Raw genomic sequence first — 26,860 nt, 5'->3', positions numbered from 1 at the left:
CCCCTGGGACCCTGCTCTGGCCCCTGGGACCCTGCCCCAACCCCTGGGACCCTGCTCTGGCCCCTGGGACCCTGCCCCGGCCCCTGGGACCCTGCCCCGGCCCCCGGGACCCTGCCCCAACCCCTGGGACCCTGCTCTGGCCCCTGGGACCCTGCCCCGGCCCCTGGGACCCTGCCCCGGCCCCCGGGACCCTGCTCTGGCCCCGGGACCCTGCCCCGGCCCCTGGGACCCTGCCCCAACCCCCGGGACCCTGCCCCGGCCCCTGGGACCCTGCCCCGGCCCCGGGACCCTGCCCCGGCCCCTGGGACCCTGCCCCAGGACCCTGCCCCGGTCCCAGGACCCTACCCCAGCCCCCGGGACCCTGCCCCAACCCCTGGGACCCTGCCCTGGCCCCCAGGACCCTGCCCCAGCCCCCAGGACCCTGTCCTGGCCCCTGGGACCCTGCCCTGGCCCCCAGGACCCTGCCCCAGCCCCCAGGACCCTGTCCTGGCCCCTGGGACCCTGCCCCGGCCCCCGGGACCCTGCCCTGGCCCCGGGACCCTGCCCCGGCCCCCGGGACTTGTCCTGGCCCCTGGGACCCTGCCCTGGCCCCTGGGACCCTGCCCCAGCCCTCGGGACCCTGTCCCAACCCCCAGGACCCTGCCCCAACCCCCGGGACCCTGCATTGTTGTAATTTAGATTTAGGGGGTTCCCCGGGGAGGGTTTCCCGGGAGCCCCCCGGGTCTCAGGGTTGTGGGTGTTCACATGGAGACTCCAGAGGGCTGCTGAGGTGCTGATGGGATGAGGATTTATTTGGAGTTCGACTCCAGGAAGGCAGCGTGGTCACTGAGGGAGAGGGGGAAGGAAGGGGAGAGAGGGAAGGGGAGAGGGAAGGGGAGAGGGAAGGGGAGAGGGAAGGGGAGAGGGAAGGGGAGAGGAGCGGAGCCTCCAGAGGCCTCCAGGGCAAAGAGGCTGAGCCCACTTCCCCCTGCACCCTTAACAGGGAGTTTTGAAATGGGCGCGGTAAGATTCTTCACAGAATTACAGATAAACAATACTGCAGGGAGGTTACAGGCTTGGGATAAACCATGCACTTCCCAGGGCTGAGCCAGAGCAAACCATTTCCATAAAATGCAATTCCACACTGCACGGCCCGGACGAGCCTCCAGCAACGCCCCAGGGCTGGCCCAGCACACCCCTGAACCTGCAGAGTTCAGGGCTGGTCTGGGACGGGAGGCTGTAGCTTCGTATGGAAAGTGCTGCATTGTCATTTGGGCTCAGGACTCTACAAGTGGGAACCTTGGGTCTGAATTGCTGAAAAAGCAAAAAAATCTGCTTTTTTATACTTCCTATAGATAATTTTTTATACCTACTATAGGTTATTTTTTATATTCTCCTATGGGTTATTTTTTATACCTTCTATAGGTTAGTTTTTATACCTCCTATGATAAATTTTTATACATCTTATAGATGATTTTTATACCTCCTATAGATGATTTTTATACCTCCTATAGATAACTTTTGATACCTCCTATAGATGATTTTTGATACCTCCTATAGATAATTTGTTATACCTCCTATGATAATTTTTTATACCTCCTATAGGTTATTTTTTATACTTCCCATAGATAATTTTTGATACCTCCTATAGATGATTTTTTATATCTCCTATGGATGATTTTTTTATATCTCCTATAGATGATTTTTGATACCTCCTATAGATTGTTTGTTATACCTTCTATTGATAATTTTTTATACCTCCTATAGAATATTTTCTATACCTCCTATAGAATATTTTTATACCTCCTATAGAATATTCTTTATACCTCCTATAGGTTATTTTTGATACCTCCTATAGATAATTTTTGATACCTCCTATAGGTAATTTTAGATACCTTCTATAGATAATTTTTGATACCTCCTATAATTTTTATACCTCCTATAGATTATTTTTTATACCTCCTATAGATAATTTGTTATACCTCCTATAGATAATTTGTTATACCTCCTATAGATGATTTATTTAGGGGTGTTTTTGGCATTTCCATGCCTAAATCTCAGCGCTCAAACTTGCAAACATTTATTTTCCCCCCTTTTTCAAAAATCAAACAACACATTAAAAACCCAGAACTTTTCTGTGGGTTCAAGAAACATTCCCTTAAAATCATAAAGATTTTTTTTTTGCCCTCTTAGCTTCAAACCCCACCTTTAATCGAGGCTGCAGGTCCCTCTCTGTCCCTTTCCTGCCAGGGATGTCACGCGAGAGGTGGCAGCACAGAACAGCTTTGGCCACAAACCCTGCTCCCATCTCAGCCCCTGGAGCAGCCCAGGCTGACCTTGGAGCACTCTGCAGTTGTTTTGAAGGTTTTCAGGAGGTTTTTCAGGAGGAAGGGTTTTTTTTTATCTCCTGGGAGCTGCAAGAGATCTTTAAAGGCACAAAAAGGCTGCACAGGGCTCACCCGAGTTACTGGAAGGGTCCCTGCAGTGGATCTGGGTGGGTTGAAGTCCTTTTACACCTCTCAGCTGCAGAATCCCAGCAGCTCAACCTTTGTGCAGACAGCCCCAGCTTTTTTTCATTTTTTTCCTTCTTTCCTTACTCCATCCCTGCCCTGGAACTCCTTGGGCACCTTTGCAGGGCGTCACTGGGATCTCCCTTCCCACCCACAATTTCAGGTTCTCCCTCCTCCCTCTCCATCCCGTGTTGGGATTCACCTTTGCCCAAAGGCAGCAAAATTTCCTCGTGCAAAATTTTACCCTGAACCTCCAGTCAGCTCTGCTTTTATGGATTTTTTAACCTTCTCCATCCCAACAAACTGAGGTGGTTTTTTTTTTTTTCATCCCCTCCAACAGCACTTTTATTTCTGTCTCAGAATTTGAGGAGAGCCCTAAAATGTTTATGGGGATGGGGGGTGGAAGGAGATCTTCACCTTGCAAAGCAGCCAGCAGGGTTTGTCAGCAGATCCTCTGCTTTTTTTGGTCCAAAGTTTGTTTTTAGTTCTCATCCTGGTGGATTTTGTGGCCATGTAATTGTTATCTCACGAGCTGTGAAAATGTGAATACATTTCCACATGAAAATAAGGGGGAAAATGAGCAACCAGGTGAACTTCAGGTAGTATGAAAATTATCTGTGGGAAGATCTGGAGCTAGGGAATTTTAAATACCTGGGATAAATGAACATTTCCAGCCACCATCACCTTTTATTAAGCAACACGGCTCAATCCCATCCGAGGTCAGCGGTGCTGTCCAAAGAAATCCTGGATGGGAACACGGAGCAATCCCCAAAATGTGCAAAGAGAAAGAGGGATTAAAACACAACCCATTTCCCTGAGGGGTGTGATCTGTGCTCCAGAGAAACAGAGAATTCCAGAACAGCTGGGGCTGGAAGGGACCTTTGGGAATCATCCAAGGCGGGGTCACCTGGAGCAGGTGACACAGGGACACGTCCAGGTGGGTGTGGGATGTCTGCAGACACTCCCCAGCCTCCCTGGGCAGCTGTTCCAGAGCTCTGCCACTCTCCGTGGAAGTTTCTCCTCGTGGTGAGGTGGAAGCTGCTGTGTTTTAATTGACGCCCATTAAGCACAGCTAATTAACGAATGCCCCGGGCTGGCAGGCAGCGCTGCGGGTACAACAACAACAACGCTGCCCTGTTTTGTTGAGGGTTTGGCAGCACAGGGGGGATTTCTGGGGTTTTGAGGACTCTTCTGGATCTTTTTGCACCGTGATGGAGGGTGTGGTGTCCAGCCACGTCCTCAGCTGGATCCCAGCCTCCCTCCCTTCTCCCCCTCTCTCGGCACCCGCGACACCCCACAAAATTTATTATTTAATATTTTTATAGATGACATGGATGAGGGCACTGAGTCCTTCATTAGTAAATTTGCAGATGACACTAAGCTGGGAGCTTGTGTTGATCTATTGGAAGGGAGGAGGGCTCTGCAGAGAGACTTAGATCGGTTGGATGGATGGGCAGAGTCCAACACCATGAAGTTTAATAAGTTTAAATGTCGAGTTCTACATTTTGGCCACAAAAATCCCCTACAGCGTTACAGGCTGGGGACAGTGTGGCTGGACAGTGTTCAGGTGGAAAGGGACCTGGGGGTGCTGGTGACAACCGGTTGGATATGAGCCAGCAGTGTGCCTTGGTGGCCAAAAAGGCCAATGGCTCCTGGCCTGCATTAGGAATTGTGTGGCCAGCAGGAGCAGGGAGGTCATTCTGGCCCTGTCCTGGGCACTGGTGAGGGCACACCTCGAGTGCTGTGTCCAGTTCTGGGCCCCTCAGTTTAGGAAGGACATTGAGTGCTGTGTCCAGTTCTGGGCCCCTCAGTTTAGGAAGGACATTGAGTGCTGTGTCCAGTTTGTCCCCTCAGTTTAGGAAGGACATTGAGTGCTGTGTCCCCTCAGTTTAGGAAGGACACTGAGTGCTGTGTCCAGTTTGTCCCCTCAGTTTAGGAAGGACACTGAGTGCTGTGTCCAGCTGTGTCCCCTCAGTTTAGGAAGGACATTGAGTGCTGTGTCCCCTCAGTTTAGGAAGGACATTGAGTGCTGTGTCCAGTTTGTCCCCTCAGTTTAGGAAGGACATTGAGTGCTGTGTCCAGTTTGTCCCCTCAGTTTAGGAAGGACACTGAGTGCTGTGTCCAGTTTGTCCCCTCAGTTTAGGAAGGACATTGAGTGCTGTGTCCAGTTTGTCCCCTCAGTTCAGGAAGGACATTGAGTGCTGTGTCCAGTTTGTCCCCTCAGTTCAGGAAGGATATTGAGATGCTTGAGCGTGTCCAGAGGAGGGCAGTGAGGCTGGTGAGGGAACACAAACCCTGTGAGGAACATTTGAAGGAGCTGGGGTTGTTCAGCCTGGAGAAGAGGAGGCTCAGAGGTGACCTTATTGCTCTCTACACCTTCCTGAAGGGAGGTTGGGGACAGGTGGGGGTCGGTCTCCTCCACTGCCAGAACAAGGGGACACAGTCTCAAGCTACATCAGGGAAGGTACAGGTTGGATATTAGGAAAAAATTTTTCACTGAAAGAGTAATAAAGCACTGGAATTGTCTTCCCAGGGAGGTGGTGGAGTGACCATCCCTGGATGTGTTTAAAAAAAGACTGCACATGGCACTGAGTGCTACAGTCTAGCTGAGGTGTTAAGGCATAGGTTGGACTTGATGATCTTTGAGGTCTCTTCCAACCTCATTATTCTGTGTGTTCTGTGTGAAAATCCCACTCGTCTCCCTGTTTTTGGGAAGCAGCCACCCCTGGAGGGGCTGGGGCCGGTCCCACAGCCCTCCCTGTGTTCCCCCTGTCGTGGTGTGCATTTCCCAGGATGCACAAGGCAGCATTGGGTGCCACACATTTCCCCCGGGGAGACTTTTCCTCCCAGCTCTGACTTCGGTGGTCTCAGCCGTTGCTTTTGGGCACAGAGATGTATCAGAGGCGAGACGGGTCTTGGGGTAAACGAAGGAGATTTATTACAGGTATAACTGAAGCATGACAACTAAAATCTGGACCCCAAAGACCAGGAGCACATGTCCCGCTGTGGGTTTTATAGACAGGCAATACAGAGCAAACAACCAGTGAGAATGCACTCAGGGAGGAGTCTAGGGCAGGGAATACAGAACTAAATCCAATGGGAATAGCAGAAGCAGTGTAATGATATAAAACAGCAAATGATATCTCGAGTGAGGGAAGATTGGCAAGGAAGGTTCTAGAAACAGAGGCAGGGATACAGAGAATTGACACATAACGGTATGCATAATTTAAATCATAACACACAAATGAAATAGAAAGCTAGCCTGAAGTCTCAAACCAAAAACCCACAGCACAACATCCCCCGGCAGGTGGAGCAGAACTGGGCGACGCTACAGGGCGGGGAGATGACCATCCAGACGACGCAGGCCTCCGAGGCCACGCAGGCGGTGGCCTCCCTGGCCGAGGCGGCGGTGGCGGCGTCGCAGGAGATGCAGCAGGGAGCCACTGTCACCATGGCGCTCAACAGGTACCTGCAGAGGGCACGGGGTGAGCGGGGCAGCTCCTGGTCCCTGCTCTGTGCAGAATCAGCATTTCCTCCGCTGTTTTTGGGGGTTTTTTTCCACCCCCAATCTTTCTGAAGCAGGAGCTGCAGTGGTTGTCAGGGGTTTTGGCTGCACTCGGGTAAAGGTCTGAGGTGCAGCTCCACAGGTCCATCCAGCAGGACAAAACATCTTAAACTCAGCATTTAGGCTCTTCCTAAAACCTGGGAATGGCCGTGGCACTCCCTGAGAACAGGAAATCCCAGCACAGCAGTGGAGGAGGTTTCCCACTGCTGAGGTGTGGGCAAGAACTTCCCTCATCCACAGCAGGGTCCTGGTTGGAGGCCGAGCAGCCAGGGTGGGACAGGGCACAAGACCTCGCTGCTAGTGGCTGGAATAAAGCCCCAAGACCTTGTTCCATCCAGAAATTACTGAAGGAATCACTTTGATGCCAGTCTCTCAGGGTTATCTTTCCCTGAGATTCTCCTTGGGGTTGCGCTTCCTCAAGGTAATAAGGTTTTCCCCCAGGGTTGCTGTTCCCTGAGATTCTCCTCGGGGTTGCTGTTCCCTGAGGTAAATGAGGTTTTTTGTCTTCTCTTTGCCCTGAGTGTTTCACCCCGGAGCCAGAGCAGCCAGGCTGAGTCCCCAGTCCGAGTTTCCAGGGTTGTTTATTCTCCATCATCTCTCAGTTCTGTCCCAGCTCTGCAGGGCGTCCCCAGCAGAGCAGGACACGCGGGGGACTGGGCGGGTCAGAGGGTCCCGGACCCTTTGTACCATTCCCTGGCCCAAACACATCCAAAATGAACTTTTTATTGACAGAATCTTACCAATGCTCACTGCCTATGCTAACCTGTCATTTCTACTCTAAACCAATCCTTGTGATCCAACTCAGCAGAAAATGGGGGATGAGAACAAGAACAAGGAGGACAGGACCACTCCCCAATTCCTCCATCTTGTCTCTTCAAACCCATACACTAAAAATCCTAAATTCTACATTTACACTCTGTGATAAACTAACCACTGCTTATTTTGAATTCTCTCGGGTTGTGATTCTTCACACCCTGTGGGCATTCACTCCATGGCAGGGATCAGAGGCAGTGCCCTCCTGGGCTCTGTGTGAGGCTGCCTGAGCCCCTGGACAGACCCCAGACCCCCTGTCCGGTCCCCAAACCCTCCAGGGTGGCCACAGGGATGTCCTGGACTCCGACACCAGTCTGCCCCCAAATCTCTGCTGGGATTGAATCCCAAAACCACCCAGAACTGTTTCTGCTCTCTGTGGTCCAGGTGCAGGTTCTTGAGATATTTCTTGTCTGCTGCATGAGGTTGGTCAAATAGATGATTTTTTTCCAACAGCTTCCCTGTAAAATTCACTTTTAAAAGCAAATGATCCTTTCAGGACACTGGAGGCACAGGAAGAAGCCCCACCTCCCCAAATCCAGCTGGCAGGATTTTATCCTGCACGTTTCCAGGATTCCAGATTTCCCTATGTGGATTTTTTAATTTTTTTTTTTTAGAAATGATGCCAGGTGTGCTGAGCTGCCCTTGGCCTTCCTGCAGGGAAAATTCCTTCCCGGAGCCCCAGGCTCAGGAGGAGGATGTGCCAGGGGGAGTAGGGAAGGCAGGCAAGAAAATATCCTGGTTCTCCTCGAGTGTTGAGGAGACACAGAGGGGCTCTTTGGAACTGCAAATCCACCCTGAGTGGATGCAGTGGGAAAGCGTTCGGCATCCAAGCAGGAAATGTGGGAAGAGAAGGAAAATATGGGAAAATAATTGGAAAATTTTGAGTCAACTGGTTGAGCAGAGGGAGAGCATCCATGGGGAAGCTAAAGGAAATAACAACTTTGGTTTTGCTTAATTGAGGTAGGAACTGGTAGGAAAATTGACTTCAGGGATGTTTTACCAACCACTGCTGAGCAGATATTGTCAAAAATAAGTTGAATATTAGGAATTACAAGGAAAGGCATTAAGGGCAAGCCTGAATGAGGCCTCTGGAATAACTGGTGGTGCATTCACATCTTGGATAGTGTGGGAAGTGCTCACCACCCAAACAGGAAAAGTCTGGAAAGGACAGGAGTGCTCAAACCCCAGGAATGATCCACACCACACTGGGCTGTGGGGAGGAGATCACTGGAAATGGGTGAAATCATGAGGAAAATTCTCTTTTCTGTTTCTCACAGAATTTCAGACTGAAGGGCAGCCCAGCCAGCAGTTTTTGAAGCACCATAATGCAATTTTTCCTTCTGATGAAATGTGGAACTCTTTGCTCCAGCATGCTGGGGCAGCACAGGGGATCAGGGACAGATCAGAGCTGATGGTGCAGGGTCTCTGGGAAGCTGGGAGGGTGTGGGAAGGGAAGGATCCTGCACCTCCCTGCCCAAATATCTCCTGTGACACAGCCCAGAACAGCTCTGCTGGCCACAAACCCTGCTCCCATCTCACCTGGGCTGACCTTGGAGCACTCTGCAGCTGCTTTAGGGGCTTTTAGGAAGCCCTTTTATCTCCTGGGAGCTGCAGGAGATCTTTAAAGGCACAAAAAGGCTGCACAGGGCTCACCCGGGTTAGTGGAAGGGTCCCTGCAGTGGATCTGGGTGGGTTTAAGTCCTTTTACACCTCTCAGCTGCAGAATCCCAGCAGCTCAACCTTTGTGCAGACAGCCCCAGCTTTTTTCTTTTTTTTCCTTCTTTCCTTACTCCTTACTCTGGAATTCCTTGGGCACCTTTGCAGGGCTTTTGGGCCTGGCCTCCTTTTTGTGAAGAAATTTAACAGCACCCTGCTGAAAACAATGCTCATTAAAAAGAATTACTGATTTAAAAAAATTACTGGGGAGGAGTTGAAGCCAGAGCTGGTGATGCTGATGATGGCAACACTGAAGTGGCAGAACCAGGGGTGAAGGGAGAGCTCTGAAATCTGCAGAGCCCCAGGATGTGCCTGTTCCCAAATTTGATCCCTGAATCCAGAGGTGAGAAGGAGCCACGTGGGATAAATGCTCAGATTATCCCAAAATTTTATCAAAGGTGAAAGGGAGAGCCCAGGGGTGCTCTGAGAGCCCTGCAAGCTGAAAAAACCCAGCAGAGGCAGCTCCTTCCCTTGTGTTCCTCCTGCAGTGCTGATTTCCTGCTCTGCAGCGCTTTATCCGGGCCAGACTCCAACCCCTCTGCCCTGGATGGCGTTTGCTGGTTAAAATGGGATTATTTATTTATTCCTCTGGTTCCTGACACCTCTCTCCTCTGTCCTGGATGGGGTTTACTGGTTAAAATGGGATTATTTATTTATTCCTCTGGTTCCTGACACCTCTCTCCTCTGTCCTGGATGGGGTTTGCTGGTTAAAATGGGATTATTTGTTTGTTCCTCTGGTACCCCTAACCCTTCTCCCCTCTGCCCTGGATGGTTTTTACTGGTTAAAATGGAATTATTTATTTGTTCCTCTGGTGTTCCTGACCCCTCTCTCCTCTGTCCTGGATGGTTTTTACTGGTTAAAATGGAATTATTTATTTGTTCCCCTGGTGTTCCTGACCCTTCTCTCCCTGCCCTGGATGGTTTTTACTGGTTAAAATGGAATTATTTATTTGTTCCTCTGTTTCCTAACCCTTCTCCCCTCTGCCCTGGATGGTTTTTACTGGTTAAAATGGGATTATTTATTTGTTCCTCTGGTGTTCCTGATCCCTCTCTCCCCCTGCCCTGGATGGTTTTTGCTGGTTAAAATGGATTTATTTGTTCCTGTGGTGTTCCTAACCCCTCTCTCCCCTCTTACCTGGATGGTGTTTGCTGGTTAAAATGGAATTATTTATTTGTTCCCCTGGTGCCCCTAACCCCTCTCTCCTCTGCCCTGGATGGTTCTTACTGGTTAAAATGGAATTATTTATTTGTTCCTCTGGTTTCTGACACCTCTCTCCTCTGCCCTGGATGGTTTTTACTGGTTAAAATGGAATTATTTATTTGTTCCTCTGGTGTTACTGATTCCTCTCTCCCCTGCCCTGGTTAGGTTTGCTGGTTAAAATGGAATTATTTGTTCCTGTGGTGTTCCTGACCCCTCTCTCCCTGCCCTGGATGGTTTTTACTGGTTAAAATGGATTTATTTATTTGTTCCCCTGGTTCCTGACCCCTCTCTCCCTGCCCTGGATGGTTTTTACTGGTGAAAATGGAATTATTTATTTGTTCCCCTGGTTCCTGACCCCTCTCTCCCTGCCCTCCCCCAGTGAGGCCGCTGCCCACGCCGTGGCCACGCTGGCCGAGGCCACCCTCCAAGGAGGGGGACAGATCGTCCTGTCCGGGGAAACCGCAGCGGCCGTCGGGGCGCTCACCGGGGTCCAGGACGCCAACGGTAAGGCCTCTGCAAAGGCGTCATTTTATTATATTTATTTTATTTTATTTTGTTTTGTTTTGTTTTATTTTATTTTATTTTGTTTTGTTTTATTTTATTTTATTTTATTTTATTTTATTTTATTTTATTTTATTTTATTTTATTTTGTTTTATTTTATTTTGTTTTATTTTGTTTTGTTTTATTTTGTTTTATTTTGTTTTATTTTATTTTATTTTGGTTTTTTTATTTTATTTTGTTTTGTTTTGTTATTTGCTTTATTTTATTTTTATATATTTTTTTGTTTTATCTTATTATATTTTATTTTATTTTATTTTATTTTATTTTATTTTGTTTTATTTTGTTTTATTTTGTTTTATTTTATTTTGTTTTTTTATTTTGTTTTTTTTATTTTATTTTGTTTTGTTTTGTTATTTGCTTTATTTTATTTTTATATATTTTTTTGTTTTATCTTATTTTATTTTATTTTATTTTATTTTATTTTAATTTTTGTTTTATATTGTTTTGTTTTATTTTATTTTATTTTTATTTTGTTTTGTTTTATTATTTTATTTGCTTTATTTTTTTGTTTTTGTTTTATCTTTTTTTTTTTGTTTGTTTTATATTGTTATTTTATTTTGTTTTATTTATTTTATTTCATATTTTATTTTATTTTTTATTTTATTGTATTTCATTTCATTTAATTTCAATTCATATTTTTATTTTATTTTATTTATTTTTAAATATTTTAATTTTAAATTTTTTTTATTTTATTTTTAGTATTTTCTTTTATTTTCTTTTATTTTCTTTTGTTTTCTTTTGTTTTCTTTTATTATTTTGTTTTATTTTCTTTTGTTTTATTTTCTTTTATATTTTATTTTCTTTTATATTTTATTTCCTTTTATATTTTATTTTCTTTTATATTTTATTTTCTTTTATTTTCTCCTATTTCATTTTATTTTTTGCTCTTAAAAACATCCTTTTCCTCTCTTTTTTTATTGAAACGTTGCAGTTTGGGTGTTAAAATCCTCCTCCCCTGGGGTCCCTGAGCAGTTGTGGGTTTAACCCCAGGGTGGAACAGGAGCAGGAGCTGCCTCTGCTCCCCTCCTCCCCACAGCGCCGTTTTTGGGAAAGCTGCTCCCTGTCTGTGCCAGATTGAACTGATCAATTAACACAATTAGCTGGTGCTGTAATGAACTCCTAAACCATCCCTTTAATTCTCATTTCCCGCCCTCCTCAGGGCTTTTCCCTGGGCTCGGTGCCTGCTCCTGCATCAGCCCTGGGTTCTCCTCCTGCTTCCCTCTCCTCTCCCCCCACAGCCCATCCAGAGATTCCAGGGATTCTCTGCAGCACCTCTCACCTGTCCAGAGACCTTTGCAGCTCCTCAGACTGGAAATAATCCTGTAAATCCATAAAACCTGTAAATCCATAAAAACCAGTCCAGGGGATGAATGGGATGTGCAAATCCTGGGGGCTCATGCGCTGCCTCCAGCCTGGCCCTGCAGGTGTCTGAGGACACCTGGATGTCACCTGAGTCCCTCAGTGCCGGGTCACAGGTGGCATTCAGTGACCCCAGAGCTCTTTTCCAGCCCGACTCCGGGATCATTTCCAAGCTCAGGCTGGAAATTACGGAATTAATTCAGGTTATTACGGAATTACCCGCGGGTTATTTGGGTTAGGTGGAAGCAGGGGTGTCACAGCCAGCCAGGGGCACAGGGGGTGAGGCTGTGAAAGGGCACCCCAGGGTGGGGCTGCTGGGACACAAACTGTCCCAAATTGTCCCAGAGGGGCCAAGCACGCGTGGCTGGGTGACAGAAGTGTCACCTGCTCAGGTGAGGGAGGAACTGCTCAGGTGAGAGCAGGAACTGCTCAGGTGAGAGCAGGACCCTCTCAGGTGAGGGCAGGAACTGCTCAGGTGAGAGCAGGAACTGCTCAGGTGAGGGCAGGAACTGCTCAGGTGGGAGCAGGAACTGCTCAGGTGAGGCAGGAACTGCTCAGGTGAGGGAGGAACTGCTCAGGTGGGAGCAGGAACTGCTCAGGTGGGAGCAGGAACCCTCTCAGGTGAGGGCAGGAACTGCTCAGGTGAGGGAGGAACTGCTCAGGTGAGGCAGGAACTGCTCAGGTGGGAGCAGGAACTGCTCAGGTGAGGCAGGAACTGCTCAGGTGAGAGCAGGAACTGCTCAGGTGAGGGCAGGAACTGCTCAGGTGAGGGCAGGAACTGCTCAGGTGAGGCAGGAACTGCTCAGGTGAGGGAGGAACTGCTCAGGTGGGAGCAGGAACTGCTCAGGTGGGAGCAGGAACCCTCTCAGGTGAGAGCAGGAACTGCTCAGGTGGGAGCAGGAACTGCTCAGGTGAGGGAAGAACTGCTCAGGTGAGGGAGGAACTGCTCAGGTGAGGGCAGGAACTGCTCAGGTGAGAGCAGGAACTGCTCAGGTGAGGCAGGAACTGCTCAGGTGAGGGAGGAACTGCTCAGGTGAGGGCAGGAACTGCTCAGGTGAGAGCAGGAACTGCTCAGGTGAGGGCAGGAACTGCTCAGGTGAGAGCAGGACCCTCTCAGGTGAGGGCAGGACCCTCTCAGGTGAGGGCAGGAACTGCTCAGGTGAGGGCAGGACCCTCTCAGGTGAGGGCAGGACCCTCTCAGGTGAGGGCAGGAACTGCTCAGGTGAGGGCAGGAACTGCTCAGGTGGGAGCAGGAACTGCTCAGGTGAGGGCAGGACCCTCTCAGGTGAGGGCAGGACCCTCTCAGGTGAGTGCAGGACCCTCTCAGGTGAGGGCAGGACCCTCTCAGGTGAAGGCAGGACCCTCTCAGGTGAGGGAGGAACTGCTCAGGTGAGGGCAGGAACTGCTCAGGTGAGGGCAGGAACTGCTCAGGGGAGAGCAGGAACTGCTCAGGTGAGGGCAGGAACTGCTCAGGTGAGGCAGGAACTGCTCAGGTGAGGGAGGAACTGCTCAGGTGAGGGCAGGACCCTCTCAGGTGAGGGCAGGAACTGCTCAGGGGAGGGCAGGAACTGCTCAGGTGAGAGCAGGACCCTCTCAGGTGAGGGCAGGAACTGCTCAGGTGAGGGCAGGAACTGCTCAGGTGAGGGCAGGACCCTCTCAGGTGAGGGCAGGACCCTCTCAGGTGAGGGAGGAACTGCTCAGGTGAGGGCAGGACCCTCTCAGGTGAGGGCAGGACCCTCTCAGGTGAGGGAGGAACTGCTCAGGTGAGGGCAGGAACTGCTCAGGTGAGGCAGGAACTGCTCAGGTGGGAGCAGGAACTGCTCAGGTGAGGCAGGAACTGCTCAGGGGAGGGCAGGAACTGCTCAGGTGAGGGCAGGACCCTCTCAGGTGAGGGAGGAACTGCTCAGGTGAGGGCAGGAACTGCTCAGGTGAGGGCAGGACCCTCTCAGGTGAGGGAGGAACTGCTCAGGTGAGGGAGGAACTGCTCAGGTGAGGCAGGAACTGCTCAGGTGAGGGAGGAACTGCTCAGGTGAGGGCAGGACCCTCTCAGGTGGGGCAGGAACTGCTCAGGTGAGGGCAGGAACTGCTCAGGTGAGGGCAGGAACTGCTCAGGTGAGGGCAGGACCCTCTCAGGTGAGAGCAGGAACTGCTCAGGTGAGGCAGGAACTGCTCAGGTGAGGGCAGGACCCTCTCAGGTGAGGGCAGGACCCTCTCAGGTGAGGGCAGGACCCTCTCAGGTGAGGGCAGGAACTGCTCAGGTGAGAGCAGGAACTGCTCAGGTGAGGGCAGGAACTGCTCAGGTGAGGGAGGAACTGCTCAGGTGAGGGCAGGACCCTCTCAGGTGAGGGCAGGACCCTCTCAGGTGAGGGCAGGACCCTCTCAGGTGAGGGTAGGACCCTCTCAGGTGAGGTCTCTCTCCCCTCCCGCCGGGAGCGCTCAGCGCTGTTGGGTTCGCTCCGAGGGCAGGGGAATTTCTCTCGGATTTGCGCTTTGCGTTCCCGTGCTCCGGGCTCAGCCCGCCTGCAGAGGGAGCAGGAGCGAAGGGAAATTCCCGTCCCGGGGCCGGGGATGTGTCCGGACCGCGGGAAGAGCGGGGCTGTGTTCACTGCCAGAAGCGCTCTGTGTTCATCAGAGGCACGGTCTGACCCTGGACGCTCAAAACCAGCGATAAATCAGATTTGGAACAGCAGATCTGCACCTCTGGCTCCTCCTGCTCTGCTCCCAAAACGCTTCCACGGTCTGGATTCCTCCTGATGCTTCCCAAAAATCCCCTTCTCCTCCCTGAGTCACTCCACCTCACCCTCCCAGCACTGACATCACTTTAAAACACGCTGGGTTGGTTGTTTTTTCCCTTTTTTCCCCCGTTTTTTTTCCCTAGCAGCCGAGCTGGAAATCAGCTGGGATTTAGAGTGCATTAAGGGGAAGAGGCTGCAGCGTTTTCCTGCGAGCAGAGCCCGCAGCCCCTCGGCTGCTTTGCAGTGCCCTTCGATTTGCTCTAATCTCCGGTGGCATTAAGGGGAAGGGCTTTGGAGGCCCTGGGAGCTCCGTGCTGCTGGTTCCTTACGTAACCAGCTAATAAACCTCCCTCAGGGATGCGGGAGATGCTGGTATCCATTGCTGCTGCCTCCGTCTGGGGAGCGAGAGCAGATGGATTTCACCGCCCGCAGGATTTATCTCCGGGTGGGAGCATCCTCCCGGACACCGTTTGAAAATTCACAGGGAAAATTCACCTTTCTGTCCACAGGAGGTGGGACTGGGAGGGATTTGGGTAAAACAGAGCCAGAGTGGTCCTAACCAGAAAATTCCCCCTTTTTGCTCTTGCTTGCAAGGTTTTAATTTGCTGATATTCCCAATAAATGCTTCTCTCTGGGAATGCTCTTACCCTTCTGCAGGACTTTTCTGAGGGAAAAACCTCTCTGGAAGGGTAGGGCAGAAATTTATCTCCGTCTTATTGATGAGGTAAAGGAGGGAGTTGGACTCCTCCCCATCCCTGGGAGTGTCCAAGGCCAGGTTGGACAGGTCTGGAATAACCTGGGATAGTGGAAGGTGTCCCCATGGCAGGAACGAGGTGATCTTTAACTCACTTCCAGCCCAAACCATTCCGTGATTTCTGTGAAAATTTCCGGAGGTCAGGCGAGGTATTTCATCCCTGATTTTAGCCATTAGCTGTAATTACTCTCTCTTTTTGTTGTTGTTGTTGTTCCTCTCTCGCTATGGCATTTTTCCCGTCCGTTCTCTGGAATTATCTGAACAATAACAACAATAACAAGATGGCTAAAAAGAGGAAACCTCTGTTTATTCATGGATCTGTGGGAATCCAGGGCTGGATACCCTGCAGGGTTCATGGATCTGTGGGAATCTGTGGGAATCCAGGGCTGGATATCCTGCAGGGTTCATGGATCTGTGGGAATCCAGGGCTGGATGTCCTGCAGGGTTCATGGATCTGTGGGAATCCAGGGCTGGATATCCTGCAGGGTTCATGGATCTGTGGGAATCCAGGGCTGGATATCCTGCAGGGTTCATGGATCTGTGGGAATCTAGGGCTGGATACCCTGCAGGGTTCACGGATCTGTGGGAATCTGTGGGAATCCAGGGCTGGATACCCTGCAGGGTTCATGGATCTGTGGGAATCCAGGGCTGGATACCCTGCAGGGTTCATGGATCTGTGGGAATCCAGGGCTGGATACCCTGCAGGATTCATGGATCTGTGGGAATCTGTGGGAATCCAGGGCTGGATACCCTGCAGGGTTCATGGATCTGTGGGAATCCAGGGCTGGATACCCTGCAGGGTTCATGGATCTGTGGGAATCTGTGGGAATCCAGGGCTGGATACCCTGCAGGGTTCATGGATCTGTGGGAATCCAGGGCTGGATACCCTGCAGGGTTCATGGATCTGTGGGAATCCAGGGCTGGATATCCTGCAGGGTTCATGGATCTGTGGGAATCCAGGGCTGGATATCCTGCAGGGTTCATGGATCTGTGGGAATCCAGGGCTGGATATCGTGCAGGGTTCATGGATCTGTGGGAATCTGTGGGAATCCAGGGCTGGATATCCTGCAGGGTTCATGAATCTGTGGGAATCCAGGGCTGGATACCCTGAAGGGTTCATGGATCTGTGGGAATCTGTGGGAATCCAGGGCTGGATACCCTGCAGGGAGCCCAGGAACGTGGCTGCACCACGCCAGGGCTGGGGATAATCTTGTGATCTGTTCCACCCCCGGCTGAAGGAAACAAGATCTGCTCCCGTGCAGTGTCAGAGCAGAGAGCGCCGTGGTTCTGCTGCTCCCCGAGCATCTGCTGCGGGCGGGGCTGCAGGAACCGCTGACCCCACGCTCGAGGCTCAGGTGGTTTTTGTTCTTAAGTGCTCGGTATTGAACAGAGGGATGTGGAGAGCGAGTGGAGGGAGCGAGGCAGCAGCAGCCCCTGCCAGTGCTGGGAAATGCTCTGCTGAGAGGGAACTCTGCGCCCTGGAGCTGCTTTTGGAGGGGGAGAAAACTCTGTGAGCGCTGGGAGGAGCGGTGCCAGCGCTGGAGCAGCCTCCCCCTGCAGCCTTTTGTTTGCCATTGATCCGCGGGGCCCTGAGAGCTGCCAGGGCTTCCCGGCTGCCTCCTGAAATATTGATGAGGCTCCTGGCGGGGGCAGGAGCTGCTCCCTGCCCAGGGAAGCCTCCACAGCCACGGGCTCCTCACGAATCCGGGCTGGTTCCGGGAGGTGAGAGGAGGGGAACGCTCCAGCTCCAGCCGGGATCCAAAGCAGGGCGTGGAAAAGGTTGGGAAAGAAGAGGAGGCCGTGGAGGCTGTGGGATCCATAAGCAGGGAATTGATTCCACAGCCCAGAGCTTGGCCCAGCCAGAGATCAAATGGATCCTGCTTTGTGGGAATCTAAAAGGCAAAAGACCCCAGAAAGTGTAAAAAGGCCCCAGAAACTGAAGGAAGATGCTGTGGAAGCTGCAGGATCCATAAGCAGGGAATTGATTCCACAGACCAGAGCTTGGCCCAGCCAGAAATCCAATGGATCCTGCTTTGGGGGAATCTAAAAAGCAAAAGACCCCAGAAAGTGCAAAAAGGCCCCAGAAACTAAACAAAAAGCTGAAGAAAGGCTGGGAATCTCAAAACTTCCCTATGGCAAGCTAAGAAATGAGGAACCAAGTGAATGCATTTATGTCTATCCTAAGGAACACGAACAAGGACTGATTGCTTTTAGCACCTCCTGGGGGCTTTTGCTTTTTAGATTCCCACACTGCCTGCCCCCCTTGGCTGCTCTTCTCCTGTTCCCAGAGCAGATTTTCCTGCTGAATCCCCTCCCCGTGCTGCTGGAGATGCTCCTGGAGCACAGAGGGAGTCCTGCCCTTCTCCACGCCCCCCCCAGCCATGCCAAAAACGCAATCCCGAGCAGAGGGGCCGTGCTGAGGGCTGGGGTGAGCCAGGATCTGTGATGGAAGCGCGGGGAGAGCTTTAGGCTCTGACGTGGGCACGGGGGATTAGCGAGCTCCTGCTTCCCCAAGCCCCGGAGCATCCTCCCGCCACTCAGCCGGGATCACGGAGCCTCCGGCGGTGTCCGGGGTGACAGCACCGCACGGAGCCGCTGCTCCAGGCCGTGCACTCGGTGTGGGAAGGGTTTTAAATGCCGGGAAAGCTCCGGCTCTGGGCGAGGCTGGCGAGATTCCCGCCCCGAGCCGACAGGTGGGGAACGGGAACGCTCCGGAGCGCGGGGCCCGCCAGCCCGCCCGCCTCTCTCGGGGCTGCAGCTGGAAGGGGAAAGGCAGGGCTGGGATGCTGATCCCTGTCCTGGGAGTGTCACCCAGGGAGCAGCAGCACAGAGGGACACGCTGGGAAAACCCGGCCGGAGCATCCCTGGGTCCCGGCCCGGGGGTGGAACCAGCCCAGCACGGGCTGGGGCTGCTTTGATGGGAACACAGAATGGTCATTTCTGGGCACAGTTTGGCCTTTCAGGGTGGAAAAACCTCATTTTCTTGTCTCTCTTTAGCCTGGAGAAGAGCAGGCTCCAGGGAGAGCGTACAGCAGCCCTCTGCTGTGGAATGGGGACTCAGAGCAATGAGGCTCACAGGAATGGCTCCCACTGCCAGAGGGCAGGGCTGGGTGGGATTTGGGAAGGAATTCCTGCCTGGCAGGGTGGGCAGGCCCTGGCACAGGGTGCCCACAGCAGCTGGGGCTGCCCCTGCATCCCTGGAAGTGTCCAAGGTTTGGGATCCCCGTCCTTGCTCTGGGACACCTCAGGACAGGGAGGCGCAGCTCCAAGCCGCTGGGAGCTGGTGGCTTTTTCACACGAGAAAAATATTCCTAAATTTCACGGGGGGAGGCTTAGGGGCTGCAAATGTCACTCTTTAAAGAGCAGTATTTTATGGTTTTCCTGTTGGATCTCCTTTTTTAGGGAAGATGGAGCCAAATGAGTCGCTAGCAGCTTGGCAAAGTGCAGATCAGCATGTTTGCATCCAGGAGGACAGGAAGGAAAGAGTCAAGCTTTCTGTAGGGCCTCCCTGGTGGGAACAGAATATTTTAATGAAGGTTTACCCTGAAACAGGTAGGATTTAATCCCAGTCTGAAGGAAAGGTGAGGAAAATCATTTTTGCAGATGTGTTTCAGATGAGAGGGTAGAAGAGATGCCAGCAAGCAAGGAGAGAAGAGAGTGAATTCCTGGGCTTGCTGAGCAGCTCTAGGAACAGGGAGAGGTGTTTCCTAGAGGACAAATTGCTGTGTATCAATGAATAATTATCAGCAACAGAGCTGTTGGGCTCTGAGTGAAATACTTTGGCATAAACCTCAGTTAAAAGGAGCTTAATCTGTCGGGTTGGGTCCTTTTCTCCAGGGAACAAGCCACAGGACCAGAGGAAACAGCCTCAAATGGCATCAGGGGAGGTTTAGGAAGTTAAAAAGAAAAAATTCCCCTCTGAAAAGCACTGAAATTCCTCTCTTGTCAGGCACTGGCACAGGGCAGGGGTGGAGCCCCCATCCCTGGGGGGATTTAAAGCCCTGTGGATGTGACACTTGGGGACACGGGGTCGGGCTGTGCTCCCAGGAACAGGGACAGGAGGAGAGGGAACGGCCTCAGGCTGGCCCAGGGGAGGCTCAGGGGGGATTTCAGGGAAAATTCCTCCATGGAAAGGTGGTCAGGCACTGGAAGTGCCCAGGGAAGTTTGGAGTCCCCATCCCTGGAGGGATTTCAAAGCCCTGTGGCTGTGGCACTTGGGGACACGGGACAGTGGTGGCCCTGGCAGCGCTGGGGGATGGTGGCACTCGCTCTGGGAAGTGTTCCCCAGCCTCAATGACCCCACGATTCCAAGGACACTCACTGCCAGCGGAGAGGGGGCTCTGAGCGCATCCCCACGCCCACCCCCGTTCCCTGTCAGCCTCCGCCTCTCGGCTGCTGGGATTTTGGGACGGCGGCCACAGCACCCAGCTCGTTCCCAGCACAAGCCCAGACATCCCCCGGCCCGCGGGGAGCCCGGCCCGGCCCGCGGGGAGCCCGGCCCGGCCCGGCACACCGTGCGCTGCCCCCCGGAGGCGGTCCCGGCGTTAATCCCGCGCTGTCCCGGTGACGCGGGGCTGGCACCGCCACCGGCCGGCTTTGCTCTGACATCCTGGCCCTGCTGACGAGGCGGCTGCCGCTGCCGATTAGGATTTGTCTGCCCACCAACCGGGGTTAAAAATAGTCCCTGCTGCCCCACATCCACTGCTGGAGCGTCCCCGGGTCCCGGCCCGGGGATGGAACCGGCCCAGCACGGGCTGGGGGTGCTTTCCTTTGGACTTCCTCCATGGGAACACAGAATGGTCATTTCTGGGCACGGTTTGGCCTTTCAGGGTGGAAAAATCTCATTTTCTTGTCTCTCTTTAGCCTGGAGAAGAGCAGGCTCCAGGGAGAGCGAACAGCAGCCCTCTGCTGTGGAATGGGGACTTAGAGCAATGAGGCTCACAGGAATGGCTCCCACTGCCAGAGGGCAGGGCTGGGTGGGATTTGGGAAGGAATTCCTGCCTGGGAGGGTGGGCAGGCCCTGGCACAGGGTGCCCAGAGCAGCTGGGGCTGCCCCTGCATCCCTGGAAGTGTCCAAGGCCAGGTTGGACAGGGCTTGGATCACCCTGGGATAGTGGAAAGTGTCCCTGCCCGTGGATTTTTAAGATCCCTTCCAGCCCAAACCATTCCGTGACTCTTGGGGAAAAATACTTTGTTATGATGAGCACTGGGGATGTTCCAAGGCCCCTCTCCTCCTCCCAAAGGCAGCAGTGCCTGAGGAGCACAGGGAGTCTCCGGGGTGGTTTTGTGCCCCTGCTCTGTATCCAAGTCTCTCACGTGAGGTCTCCAGGCTGCTCTAGAGCTCCAACCCTGCCTTTGAGAGCACGGAGGGAGGAGGCAGCACCCTGGGGTGGCACCAGGAGTGACTCAGTCCCCGATGGTGTCCCTAAAAGCCAGCTCAGCGTGTCCATTAAAGAATTCCCAATATCCCAAAAAAAACCCTTCCCTGGGTCAGGGAGCCACCTCCCACTTCCCTTGGAGAGTTCCATCACTTCCACCATCCCTCCCAGTCCTGTGGGTCTCGGGGATCTCCCACCCCCCAAAACGAGCCATGCCCCATCTGGCCGTGTCTCCTGCTTCTCCCTGACCTCACAGCATCCCCAGCACCTCCCCTGCCCTCCCCGTTCCCCTCCCTGGTGACATGCACGGCTGTGATCAGGCTCCCCAGCTGTCACAGCCCAGGCTGGCCCGCTTTAAGCGAGGCCATTTACCTTCCACGTGTCCTGAATTAGGGGAAATGGACAGGAGGGCTGGGTCTGTTTAAAAATTAAAGCTGATTACAGGGCATTAACATTACATTTAAAGGAATAGACAGCAGCCCTCCTCTCTCAGCACAGTTGCAATATGTTCCCTTTTGTTCTGGGCTGCAAGAGGGAAGGGAGCAGGGCTGGCAGCGGCTCCAGGCCGGGCAGGATTTCCTCTTTAGCCATAAATTTTGAAAGAGGAGCTGCCTGTTGGCTGGTGCAAGAATTTAAAGCAGGTCTGACTACCTAAAGCAGTTCCCATCTTTGCCTTCATGCTGACAGGAAGCTGAAGGGCTTTTGGCTGATCCTGAATTTCCCTTGGAAAATGCAGATGATCTGACGGTGTCTTCTGAGCTGTCGCGTTGGGAAGTTTCCTGTTGGAGGGATCCCAGTTGTTTTTTGTTAAATCTCACAATTTACATGGTGATTCTTCACCCCCAAAACCAGGAATTAGTCGGTCTGGCTGGGAACACTCTCAATGTGATGCTTGACTGGGATTTATTGTGGGTTTAGGTTGGATTTGAAGCCCGTTTGTTTGGTGGATTTGTGTTGTATTTGTCCAGGCTTCTGCACCTTCATCCCTCAGCCCCTCAGGAATTCAGGTGGCTTCAGGAGGAGCTGCTCAGTGCAGGATGGGTGCTGAAAAGAGGCCTTTTGGCAGGTGAAGGGATGTATTTGTATTCCCTGGATCCTGCTTTTCTCTGTCTTCAAGAAAGCAAAGCTCCAGGGAGAGCTTCCAGCACATTCCAGGGCCTGGAGGGGCTCCAAGAGAGCTGCAGAGGGGCTGGGGACAAGGGACAGAGGGACAGGACACAGGGAATGGCTCCCACTGCCAGAGGGCAGGGCTGGATGGGATCTTGGGCAGGAATTCCTGCCTGGAATGGAATTGCCAGAGCAGCTGTGGCTGCCCCTGCATCCCTGGCAGTGCCCAGGGCCAGGCTGGACACTGGGGCTGGGAGACCCCTAAGAGGTGTCCCTGCCATGGCAGGGGTGGCACTGGGTGACCCTGAACTGTCCCTTCCCACCCAAAACCATTCCATGGTTCTGTGATCTCTTAATGATTTTTCATTTGGCTCTACCACCACCAACATCCATGTTAAATTCCAGGGTTTTTTCACTTTATGGAGATGAAATCCCCAACAGCTTGGCCTTGAGAGCCACGTCCTGAGCTTTCCTGGGCCCCTCTGGGTGTCTGGGGCTGTCAGGGCTCTGTGGTCACAGCAAATTTTTGGGGTCTCTGCAGTAGATGTGAATTTTAATCCTTGGACAAGCTCCTGTCTAAAGGAGATGTGGTTGAATCCAGGCAGGAAAGGAATGGCAGCCAGCAGAGTTGGCATCTTTTCCTGAATACACCTGGAAGGACAGAGCTGGACAGACAAACATTTCCGTGTTTGCCACTGTTTCCAGTCCAGGAGTGGGGATGGCAGGGATGGAGGGAGGCTCTTGAAGGGTGTCTGCAAGCAGATCTCGGCAGTGCCACCCTCTGGGGTCGGTGTTCTGGGACTGGGGATTGCTCTCCTGACAAGCTGCACATCTCCAGCCCGGTGCTGTTTTATTTCTACCCCTCGGCTTAGGGAGAAGGGCAGAGGTGGGGTCAGAAATGCAGCTCTGCCCAGCCCTGCGTCTCTCCTGACCCGTCAGAGAAGCTGCTCTGTGTCCTCCTCCTCCTCCTCCACCACTCTCAGCCTAACCCGGATCAGAGCTTGGCCAGCAGAGCTCCTCCAAGGCTTGTGCTGCTCCTGGAGGGCCACAGGCTCTGGGGACAGCACTTTGTGCCATTTCTGCTGGACACACGTGCTGGGTGTGCAGCTGAGCCTTCAAACCCACCCGTGCAGAGCTGGGTCCAGCAGGCGAAGCCAAAACTGAAACCAGCTCTGCTTTGCTGCTCCTTTCCCCCAGGATAAAATTCCCTGTAGTAAAAATTCCCTGTAGTGACAGCTCATTCCAAACCAGCTGGGGCACGGGGCAGCCCCAGCTCAGCTTTCTGAGCCCATCCCTGGCAGATCCTCCAGATCCTGGGATGGTCTCATGCTGCTGGCACCATCTCTGCTCATCCTGCTCCTCCAGGAGACCCCAAAGAGAGGCCCCAGCTCTCCCTCCTTTGAGCTGCTTCCCCAAATTTGTGCCTGGAGTTCAGGGCAGCTCCTGATCCCAGCTGACCCTTCACTGAGGATGAGGATGGGCGGTGATCCCCACAGCTGTGCAGCACCCGGGGCATCTCCCAGTGCAGTTTTTGGCAGATTTTGGCAGATTTTAGCAGATTTTAGCAGATTTTGGCTTTGCAAGGCCTCCTGCCTCATCCCCATCCGTGCTGGGAAGGGGCAGGGCATGGCTGGGGGATGTCACTGCTGTTCCAACCCTGTCCCTTGTCCCACCCAAGGAATGAATTACCCGTGCCTGCCCCGAAGCCGGGCAGGTGGAGAGAGAGGGGCTCCCTGACCCCCCTGCACCCCGGGCAGGAGGGGGCTGCAATCTGCCGTGCCCTGGTGGCTCCGGGCTGGCTGGGTCAGGCCATCCTCGCCACTGCAGAGCCGAAAATGAAAATGGGAATGGATGGAGGCTGCCGTGACCCCCGGGGCATTTTGCGAGCTGCGGGCCCTTAATGGCTGGCGGTGCAATCCGATCCAAATGGGAAGCTGGCTGAAATCCCGGCAAGCTGTCGCTGCTGCGGGAGGCATCTTTAGGAAACGAGACGGGCTTTGTGAGCCCCGGGCGACGAGAAATGCCCCGCCTGCAGCCTGGGGCTGCTCCCTGAGCTTGGGTGGCTCCTCACTGACCGAGCCCGTGGGCTTTTGTTTTACACCAGTTTCCTCCCTGCAGGTGACTCGTGCTTTCTGCTCTCCCTGCTCCCCTTTGGAATGTGCGTTCCCCACTCCTGGGTGGACTCCTCCAAACTCGAGGAGGCTGTGTTGGTTTTCTGTGCCTTGAAAAGTGCTTGGCCCCTCTTTTCTGAGAGCCTTGGCAGGCTGTGACCCCCCGAGTTCCTCTATTGCACATCCAGAGGATCATCAGTGCCTGGATTTATCTCCTCGTTGGATCCCCGGAGCAGGGTCTGATTTTAAAGCCTAAAAGCACAGCCCCATCTGTCCTGTGCCTCTGGGGCATAGTGAAGAGCCCAGTCCTGCAGAAAGGTTTTCCTCTGCACCAGCCCTGCCCTGGCAGAGCAGGGAGATGGAATTCATTCCATGAATTCTCCCAGGTGGCTGCACTGAACTTTCAGGTTTCTTTTTTCCAGGTGAAACTCTTCTTCCCTGGTGTTCATCCCTTGGGTTTAGGGTTGAGGAGGACATTTCCTGCTCTGGGGTTGACTGGGGTGTTATTTGAGGCATCAGCAGGTGGCACAGGAGCCTGAGGAGATGCAGCTGCACCTCGGTGTCCCTTGGCTGGTGACCACTGGGTGGCTTTGTCCGAAACACTTGTGGGCACCTGGTACAATTCCGTGTGAGGCCCCACAAAGGTGTGTCGAGCTCTGAGGGTGTCCAGCAGCCTCCCAGAAATGGCTTTAGAATAATTAGCAAGATGGCTGATCGAGGTGTTTTTAGAAAGCAAAAAGGTTTTAATTAAAGAGAAAATAAGAAACCATACAGAACAAAAGAATGACAGCTGTGAACAGTTCAGGGAGGTCCCTTGCACCTGCTAAGACACCCCAAAATGCCCTGAGGATCTCTGTGCTCTCTCTTTTAAGTGTTCAAGGATCTAGGAGGGGTTTTTGGCACGCTGCCCAATAGAAAACAGCCACAATTCCTGAGGAGCAGCTAAAGAGACCAACAGGTGCCTTTGTCCTAGCACTGGGCCAATTCTGGTGACAGGAGAATAGAAATTTCTGGTTCTTCTTCATTAAAAGTCCGGGGGTGAAAGTCAAACTCTCTCCTGATGTGGAAACACCTGCTGAAGTGTGCAGCAGGCACCCAAGGAGGAGAAGGGACATTTGTCACCGTGAGGACTCTTCCAGTGCTCTGAGAGGAGCCTGGTTAATGGGAGCAGTGGCTCAGCACGGGGATGTCCCTCCTGTGATACCCCTGGGAGCTCAAACCACCTTCCCTCACCCTGTGACCACCAGGAACGCTCTCCCCTCAGCCCGGCGTCCCTCTGGGAGGGCCGTGGGTCTGTCCCTGCAGGGCCCTGTCTCCCAGTGACCTTCTCAGCCCGTGGAGACAGCTTGGCTTTGCTGTAAAGCAGCTCATGTGACAGCAGTAATCCTCAGCGGGGAACAGCTGTGCGGGAAGATTCCAGGGAAGCGCCCTATTTTCCCTGCTCCATGCACCGGGAGGGTGGGAGAGGCTGCACCGGTGCCATCCTCACTGGATGTCCCCAGAGCCATCCCTGAAAAGCCAGGTCAGGAGCATTCACTTCCAGGATTCCTCCTGGCGCTCCTCGTGGAGCTGCAGAACAGGTTCCAGGAATTAAAAAAAAACCCAAAATATTTCTCCTCAAGTGGTTCCCTCTGAATCTTTTCCAAAACCATGAGGGGCATTTTTAAGGCTGAATTTGACTTCTGTCTCCCACCTTCTGTATCTTCTGGCATAATTTGTTCCCTCACAGTTGTAAGAATTCCTCTCTCTGGGTGATGCTTTGGGATGGCTCGTGTGCACCCTCCTCTGCTCCTGGGATACTCAGTGGACTTTTTGCCATCTGCCCCTGGAAGTTCAGTTCTGCCCTGGAGAAGACACAGACTGAAGGAGCACTAGCTTGGAATTTCAAATTAATCAAATTAATTTCAAATTCATTATTATTCCCATCCCCAGCTCACGGACTGCAGCAAACTTCCTTTTCCTGTGGGTTTGCCCCCTTGTTGCCACGGACCCCTGAGCTTCCCCACCTCCCTTTTCCCCGTGATTTTAACCTCCCAGACCTCCCAGGGGAAGTTCAGCGGGTGTGTTCTGGTGCTGACAAGTCCAAGGAGCTGATGACAACTAAAAAAGGTGGTTTTAGCCTGAGATCCAGGTCCCTGCCCCTCCCAGGCTGCAGTTCCCCTCAGGAATGAGTGCCTGGGATCAGGTGGGCAGCAGTTACTTCGTGGCCGTGGGATCTCTGTGTTTCTCGAGCAGGAGCCACCAGCAGAGCGTTTGAGGCTGCAATAAATTGTCCACCAGTGGCCCGAGACAATCCTTATTTGATGTAAGCCACAGCCCAGCCCTGGGGAGGGACCATCTGTTCCCCTGGCCTAGGACAGCTCTGAGCCCCAGCCCTGGCAGTGAAAGGCTCTCTGCTATTCCCCCGAGCCGCCTCATCTCTTCCCTTCCACCTCTTCCCATCGGGAGGGAAAAGAAACAAACCAAAACCCCCAAAGCTTTGTGCTCCCAGGCATTAGAGGGGGCTCTAATTGATGTGTAAATTGGGACTGCTGCGTTTAAGTGGTGGACATGGAGCTAATGGAAGTGGGGTTTGATTGCTGGCATGAAGAGGGGATGCTCAGCTCCTTTGAAGTTGCAGGGATCAGCAGCCATGGGGGGTTTCTGTTCCATCAGGGCCAGCAGTGAGTTTGTCCTTGGTTTTTCCCCTTGATCTGACCCATGGGTGGATTATGATGTCCCTCTCAGAGGTTCCAAGGTTTCCCTTGCAAAAAAAAAAGAGAAAAAAAGGCGTGAGTTGCACTTCCAAATAGGAATTACGTATTAAGAGGTTTGAAGTCCAGCAGAAAATGAAGACCTGGGCTTGGCCGGGTTTTAGGGTTTCTGTGTGTGTGTGTGTGGTGCTGGAGATGTTCTTCCTCACCTCTGGGCCTCCCATCCCAGCCAGAGCAGTGGGATTTGAGCCTGAATCATCCCAGCAAATAAAAACCAGGAAGAATTCTCCAGCCACCAGCACCACCACAGCTCTCTTGTTTTCCAGCCTGGGAAAGAACAGGACAGGATCTTGCACCTTTGGATTCTCCTCATAAAT

At 52.7% G+C, this 26,860-nt stretch overlaps 1 protein-coding gene across 3 annotated transcripts in view; it reads left to right on the top strand.

Moving 5' to 3' along the window:
* Positions 1 to 26,860, top strand: part of NRF1 (nuclear respiratory factor 1) — a 67,595-nt gene that overhangs the window by 30,525 nt on the left and 10,210 nt on the right. For all 3 annotated transcript variants that reach the window (XM_063397168.1, XM_063397169.1, XM_063397170.1), the window contains 2 exons: positions 5,797 to 5,954; positions 10,164 to 10,288. In XM_063397168.1, the coding sequence (XP_063253238.1) occupies positions 5,797 to 5,954; positions 10,164 to 10,288 (283 nt within the window). The remainder of the gene's footprint in view (positions 1 to 5,796; positions 5,955 to 10,163; positions 10,289 to 26,860) is intronic.

Source organism: Prinia subflava, chromosome 4 (genome assembly GCF_021018805.1).
Source record: "Prinia subflava isolate CZ2003 ecotype Zambia chromosome 4, Cam_Psub_1.2, whole genome shotgun sequence".
Lineage (NCBI taxonomy): Eukaryota > Metazoa > Chordata > Aves > Passeriformes > Cisticolidae > Prinia > Prinia subflava.
The sequence above is the reverse complement of the archived record's forward strand: the minus strand, read 5'-3'. Positions and strand labels throughout refer to the sequence as shown.